The sequence below is a fragment of the Triplophysa rosa genome, linkage group LG1 (assembly GCF_024868665.1).
Source record: "Triplophysa rosa linkage group LG1, Trosa_1v2, whole genome shotgun sequence".
Classification (NCBI taxonomy): domain Eukaryota; kingdom Metazoa; phylum Chordata; class Actinopteri; order Cypriniformes; family Nemacheilidae; genus Triplophysa; species Triplophysa rosa.
In genome coordinates this window covers 37,737,759-37,745,005 of record NC_079890.1, presented here as the reverse complement: position 1 = coordinate 37,745,005, position 7,247 = coordinate 37,737,759, and the positions used below count along the sequence as shown (strand labels likewise).

The following is a 7,247-nucleotide window of genomic DNA, read 5'->3' as shown; positions in this document are numbered from 1 at the left end:
CAGGTGTCTGTTTTGCATGTTTCTGTGTGACTGTAAGTTTCTCTAAGAAACATCAAAAATGACATGTGATGTTTCGTTATTCTATTCTATTTTCGTCTGTTCTATTCAAGCTGCAGTTTACTCACTGCTCATATGTATTACAAATGGCAGTCCCCGATTAGTAATATAAGCAATTAATAATATTAACTGCGAGGATGCGTTGACGTGTGAGAGACACTTCCGCTTCTCTTGTGGTTCTTTCGTGAATCGTGCCCATTGCGCACTTGATGCTGAACTCAGTTTGGAGAGAGAGATGGACCTGCGCGCGCCTGCGGTTATTGTTGCGCGTTCTGGTGTCACATCGGGAAGGAAAGAAAGAAAATAAGAGGAGAGTGAGAGACCGTGTCTCTGTGTGGGAGAGAGAGAAATCCAGAGGCCGTCGCGTCCATATCGAGTGCAGTTTTAGAGCGTAGGTTTCGAGCGCGTAAAGACCCTGGAAAGCAACATTGGTGCAGGTCTGTTGCGCACTTATTTTCAAGTGTCCGGAGTCGTTTTCAGCCTGTCTGTTTTTATTTTTCGTCTTAGTTGTTTTTTTCTGTTATTGTGTACGCATCCGTTGCGTCGTGTCGCGTCGCGTCATCTGCATTTAACGTATATTAAGTGGGAAAGTTGGAAACGCCTGTGCTCCTTTGCTCAGACTGCTCTTGCGTCCCGTGTGATCTGAAAGAGGTTTGGAAAGTATTTATTTGTTATATTACAACATAATGTGGTTAAATATGATAGCTTTTCTTTATGGATTGAAATTTGAATTGAACAAACTAATAAATAAACATAGGCCTTAAAAATGGTTACACTTTACAATAAAGGTTACTTTTGTAGTTAACTACATTATTTAACATGGACTAACAGTAAACAACAGGCTACTGATAGAGCATTTGTTAATCTTACATGTTAATTTAAACGTTAACTTAATATTTAATCAAAATTTGTATCCGTTACAATGAACAATTTCAATTTGGTCAATTAACTAAACCAAAGTTTAGTAAATATTTTGTTCATGTTATTTGCATTATTCTTATTATATAAGCGCATGTAAATTGAAAAATTGATGTGATCATATGCGTTATCGCTTTAGGTCATTTGCAGCCAGCAGAAACTGTTGATGTTAATTTGGTGTTCCGCGCACGTCTCCGCGCGTCAAGTGCGCGTTCTGACTTCACTTTCCTCACCTTCTCATTTTCGCTTGACTGCAGGCTGTAACCACACGGAAACATGGATATAAACGTGATGGAAATAATGAAAGAGAAGTGTCAGTCCACAGTGGATGACTGCGGACTCAACGCGTCTCTGGCGGCTGACGCGCGAAACGCGACGCTTGGTGGTGGTTTGACGTATGAGGGCATGTCGCCGTTGATACTGGTAATCACGGCGGTTTACTCAATGGTGTTCGTCGTGGGTCTCGTCGGGAACTGTCTCGTCATGTATGTCATTATCAGGTAGAGTATTCAATTTAACCTGCAGAAGATAAAAGTTTGCACATTTTTTGAAAAAATCTTTATTAAAATGCACTCTTAAAATGTTTTTGTTAGTTATTCATGCTTCACATTGTGTTTAACAGAGACTCATTTAAGAGAACTTGCATTTTATTATTTTTTTCTAGAGATTAAAGTTTTTTTTGTGGAACTCCAATTTAACCTTTTCTTTTTAAGAGTGTGTTGTTCTATATTTACTTTACTTTTTAAAATAAAGATTCCTAATAGGTTCTTTGTCAGGCTGCATGATTCAGGATTCTCTTAAAACAGGTACTTCAAAGCAGGGCCAGCCCAAGCCTTTTCGGAGCCCTAAGCATCATTTTATTTGGGGGTACCCCTGTCCCCCCAATTACAATCGACTTTTGTCAATGTTTGATTATTTGCATGCACACTTTAAATAATAACACACCCCATTTTATAAGTTGTAGCTTTGTTTGGGATGCATGAATGTCATAAAAACAAAAACACATAAACCTTGCGTTACAAGTGTATCGTGATTGTCAAAACATTTGATAATTTCATTACTTCCAATTTTAGGTGAACTGTCCCTTAAAATTTTGAGCACAGACCATAGGTTGTGCAATTTATTGTTCAATGCATCTAACTGTTTGCAAATATTTTATTTTAAAAATCATTTTTATTTTATTTTAACCACAACCTATAAACACCCTTTTAAAGCCACACAAATTTTGACACACACCACAGAAAAAATAGAGTGTATGGCCCTACGTGAGAAAATGGATGTGTGTCGTGAATATATCACCAAAAAAGCTGTAATTTCATGTGCTCTTGGGGGCCCCCTAGTGACGGCGAGGCTCTCGACCGCAATGCCATAGATTCAGAACCGTTTTTGGTTCCCTAAAGAACCTTTCACTCAAAACGTCTTATTAGAAATATTTCTTGCTAACTTTTTATCATTAAAAAATCTATTTACAATACAAAGAATCTTTTGTGCAACAGGATGTTAGGATGTTAAAGGTTCTTTATGAAACCATTCAGCTATTCTATTCTTCTATAGCATTGTAAAACTTCTTTTGCATTGCACATTTATTGTCACAATGTTTGCTTATCATAACGCAACCCAGTGTACATAAGCGCTTTGATTAAACCAAACTAAAAGTTGAATTTCCTCTAAATTTTGAATTAACACAGACCTTCGCGATCTTCAATCTCATAATTTCCCCAGAGTTTATTTTCCATCGCACATGCACAGATAAAGGTCATGGTCAGAGAATGGATGTTTTTAATAATTTCACTGAGATTGCAGATTTGTGCTGTCATCTTGTATAGTCTCATAAAAGGCGTACATGCCTATAAACCTCAAAGGGATTTTGAGATGCACGTGGAGTCGGCCTGCTGCACATCTGAAAGCGTTTAATCGTGATTTAGAGCGACGATTCTCTGGCCTGCAGCTCAGCGTGTGCTGACTCATGGATTTCTAACAGCGCTGCTGTACTTCCCTGCAGTCAGATCTCTATTTATGTCACTAGGGTCTGCTAAATCAAAACTCGGTGGGTGAGCGAGCAGATAGATGAAGGAACACCACTGTAGGATCACGGAAGGAGAGAGAGTATTAGATCACATCTGAACATATTTTCCTATGGCCTGTACCAATCGCAGGTTGTTTACATGTTTTTGCATAAAAAACATGTAAACATGTCTTTTCATAACTTCCTGTTTTCACTTTCCGCAGGTACACCAAGATGAAGACAGCCACTAACATCTACATCTTTAACCTGGCGTTAGCCGATGCGTTGGTCACCACCACGATGCCCTTTCAGAGCGCCGACTACCTGCTCAACTCGTGGCCCTTCGGTGAAGTCGTGTGTAAGGTCTTCATCTCCATCGACTACTACAACATGTTCACCAGCATCTTCACTCTCACCATGATGAGCGTCGATCGCTACGTGGCCGTGTGTCATCCGATTAAAGCGCTGGATTTCCGCACGCCGCTCAACGCCAAGGGCATCAACGTGGGAATATGGATGCTGTCGTCAGCCGCGGGGATTCCGGCCATGGTGCTGGGAGGGACGCAGACTAACAATGGTATGACAGTTTCAAAGTGATCATTAAACTTGTGACGTTCTACTGTGTAATCTCTCATTTATTTCTCACGAGGCACCGCTGAATGCACGTTGCAGTTCCCCGATCCGTACGAATACTGGGACACCGTGATGAAGATCTGCGTCTTCGCCTTTGGCTTCGTGGCGCCCGTCCTCATCATCAGCGTCTGCTACTCGCTCATGCTCCTGCGCCTGCGCAGCGTCCGCCTGCTCTCCGGCTCTCGAGAGAAAGACCGCAACCTCCGCCGCATCACTCGGCTCGTCCTGGTGGTGGTGGCGGCTTTCATTATTTGCTGGACGCCCATTCACATCTTCATCCTGCTCAGAGCGCTGGTGGCCGTTCCGGAGACGACAGCTGTCATGGCTGCCTACTTTCTGTGTGTGGCGCTGGGTTACACCAACAGCAGCCTCAATCCCATCCTTTACGCCTTCTTGGACGAGAACTTCAAGAGATGTTTCAAAGACTTCTGTCTGCCGGTCAGGGGACGAGCCGGAGGTATGGGGGTGAGCGGAGGAAGGGTTACGGCATCCAGGGAAGCCCCCGAGCTTGCGGAGAGCCCACCCAGGACAGCAAAGCCGGCATGACTAGCCGTGGAACTGTCCACCATAACGCAGGCCGGGAAGGAGGATACGAACACGTTAGGATTGACGCAGGTTTCTTCTGTGCTATGATAGTTGCGAAACGTTGTGCAACAGAGTTATGCACAGCAATAGGACGAATGCGAATGGCCGGATTTTGGCATTAGGACTGGTTTGCATATTGTAATGAAAAAGAGAGCAGATTTTAATACTGAATAAGCGCTCGGTGCACGTGCTCGCCAAATAAGAGCCATTAAGAGCTGTAGTGCTCATGGGGACACAGGTTCAAATGTGCCAATATTCCTCTTAATTCAAGGCAAAGAGCCCATAAAGCAGGTATTCATGTTACACAACAGAAAATCACATGGTGCGTGATCCCATCACACAACCTGGTTTTGTGTTAACCTCAATTAATATAATGTATCGCTTTATTGGTTTGGTAGAAAACAAACAAGTCCTTGGGCTGCATGCAGAAAAATGACCCGAGAAAAAAAATCCATGGGTTGAATCGAGCAGCATTTTTTTTTCTCGGGTCATTTTTCTCTCTGGAGAATTCAATACACAAGCTTTCTTTCTATAATTAAAATGAGAAATAATAAGTAATGTTTTGCAAAAATAAATAGCCCCGTGCCCAGAGAATTGTAATGCAGAAAATGTTTACGGTCTTTGTAAAGTTGATTTTTCCCTTTTTTATTTTGGAGTAAAACGGAGTGAGATTCACACAGAAAGTATTGTCCTTTAAGAAAGAAAATGAATACAGTGAATGAGGCTGGTTGAGTTATTTTATGTTTTTAGGAATTTTAACAGATATTGTAAATAAGATACTATACAGCCACGGAAAACATTAAGAAACCATTTCAAAATCGATTCAGAATTATTTACAGGTATGTGTTTAGGGAAAATGATCATTTTTGTTTCTTTCTATAAACTACAGTACTAACACTATTTTTTCCCAAATTTCAAATCAAAAGATTGTTTCTATTTGCATTTATTTGCAAAAAATGAAAACTGGAGAAACAGGCGAAAATAACAGAAAAGTTGCTCTGATGTATTTGTTCAGACCTCAAATACTGCACAGAAAACAGGTTCATATTCACTTTCAAGTAATACAGTCATATTTCTACATGTATTTAGGAAAAAGATCAACAGTTGTTTTTGTTATAACCTGGATTTTTATCACAGTTTTCATGCGTCTTGTCATGCTGTCAGTCGTTCGCATTGCTGTTGGATGACTTTGTGTCACTCCTGAGGTTTGATTTTGTTGAAATTCAACAGACACTGGACTGGAATGACGATTTCAGAATGCTCTCTTCGTTTTTTCCGCGGCTGTCTGTCTCAGAGAGCTGTGTGACTTTCGTTTTTATTTTAATTCATTCTGGTCTGTCTCGTGACCCAATTAACTAACCTCTAGTTCTGTCTGATTGTTTAATGGATTAATGGCTGTCTGTGCAGGAAGGTAAAGATCGAATCATTCCATATTTCTCTGACACAACACATAGGGAGTACAAATCAGCTCACAAATGTTTCTTGACACTAATGTGTCTCCGGGGTTGAAGGTACACACCGCCATTGCGTGAGTTTGTGTGTGTGCGCGTGCCAGTAAACACAACTGCTTGTAATCTTCTTTGAGTTTTGTGTATTGCAACATGAGTCTCAATGCTGTCAGGGTCTCTATATCGACATTTTTTTTTTTTTGCTGAAATATGTTACTAAACCTAACACCTTTTACACATACACCAAGTGGACTGCTTGTATGCAAATGCAACGTATCTGTGATGTGGCATTATTTCAGGCTTGTATACCTTAAGGCATCGTAGTGGCCTTTCTGCATGTCTGTGAGCTTTGTGAAGCTGTAAAAATAGAGTAAAAAGTGTTTACATAACTCGGTCGCTGTAAAGTCCTGCTTGTGCTGCTTTAAAAGCTTCACAGATGTTTAAAATCTGTGACTGTATGTACAAGAAGCTACTGTAAAAAGTAGGCTATATTTATGTAAATTTGTGTAACTTCTATGAAATAACGAGTGTTTTATTTTTAGCTTTGTTGTGTATTTCCGCACTGAATCTCCACCAATGACTTTTTTTCACTATAAAATAAACTAAGCGCATACACGTTTGCAATCAGTTATTCGGGTGAGTTGAATGACTCTTGTTTGTTGTAATGATAAATGAGATGTGAATGAGCGCAGGAGAGTGTGTGTATTTTTATGGGTGTTTGTGTATGTGTGGTTCTTTGAAATCAAATTTGACCTTTAACCTGCTGTAATGAGAAATGGCCTCTGATTTGCCACCCTCTTTCACCCTCTTTCTCTCTCTCTCCCCAATATGTACTTTTAAAATGGCTTTGATTCTGAGCTCTGCTATTAAACATCTTGAGAGAACATACACATATTTCCTGTCTTTGTTTTAGGGTTAGGTAACGTGTGGTTTAACCCTATTAATCAAAAGGGATCGGACTAATTTAATCATTTTTACTGTTGTTTAATTATCTGATCTTTGGACAAATAGGCCTATTTTATTAGTAGGTCTACAGTATATATTTTATATATTTATATTATATTATATACATGAGACACAATCAGATGCAATCTATAGACATTTAAAAAAAAAAGATTAAATATTGGATTAGAGCTCCCCCACGCGTCTAGATGTCTCACGCCACACGTTTAAAGTCCCGGTGAACCGGAGGTTGCGATCGTTTTGACTTCCGTATTCTGACACATTTCCGAGTGAAAATTAGTGGGCGTGGCTTGCGTTTTTCACCGCGAATTGATTGGATGTGTAAAAACAGCCGTTGCATCTTGAAATGAAACTGGCAGCAGACTGACAGTTGAAGGGGAGGAGTTAACGGATGCTCCGGCCCAGAGCCATTGATAGAGAGAGTCGCGTCAACTTCGTTGTCTCCAATGGAACAGTTTTTTCACAGCAATGGAGGCTCTCAATAGTTGCCGGAAGTTACTAGTTACGCATGGAGCTGTGACTAAACAGACCAACTGAGGTAAGCTTCTAACCCATTTAAAGACGAAAGCCATTTAATGAATAAAAAATGAAAGAAATGAAGCATTTAAAGAGAAAACATAACTTCCTGGAACTATCTG

The 7,247-nt window shown here is 40.3% G+C and overlaps 1 protein-coding gene across 2 annotated transcripts; it reads left to right on the top strand.

The window, feature by feature from the left end:
- The first annotated feature begins 258 nt into the window (after positions 1-258).
- On the top strand, positions 259-6,525 carry LOC130558608 (delta-type opioid receptor-like). 2 transcript variants are annotated; one of them, XM_057341123.1, is made up of 4 exons: positions 259-708; positions 1,233-1,475; positions 3,205-3,557; positions 3,630-6,525. In XM_057341123.1, exons 2-4 carry the CDS (start codon positions 1,252-1,254, stop codon positions 4,157-4,159), a joined length of 1,107 nt encoding a protein of 368 aa, XP_057197106.1. In that variant the 5' UTR covers positions 259-708; positions 1,233-1,251; the 3' UTR covers positions 4,160-6,525. The 2 variants fall into 2 exon arrangements, with proteins under 2 accessions (XP_057197106.1, XP_057197113.1); XM_057341130.1 differs by lacking the exons at positions 259-708; positions 1,233-1,475 and adding an exon at positions 2,865-3,131.
- Positions 6,526-7,247: the final 722 nt, after the last annotated feature.

Coding starts and splice junctions, on each gene's coding strand:
- LOC130558608 (XM_057341123.1), top strand. CDS start 1,252: ATGGATATAAACGTGATGGAAATAATGAAAGAGAAGTGTCAGTCCACA. Junction 1,476..3,204: donor GTCATGTATGTCATTATCAG/GTAGAGTATTCA, acceptor CACTTTCCGCAG/GTACACCAAGATGAAGACAG. Junction 3,558..3,629: donor AGGGACGCAGACTAACAATG/GTATGACAGTTT, acceptor ATTTCTCACGAG/GCACCGCTGAATGCACGTTG.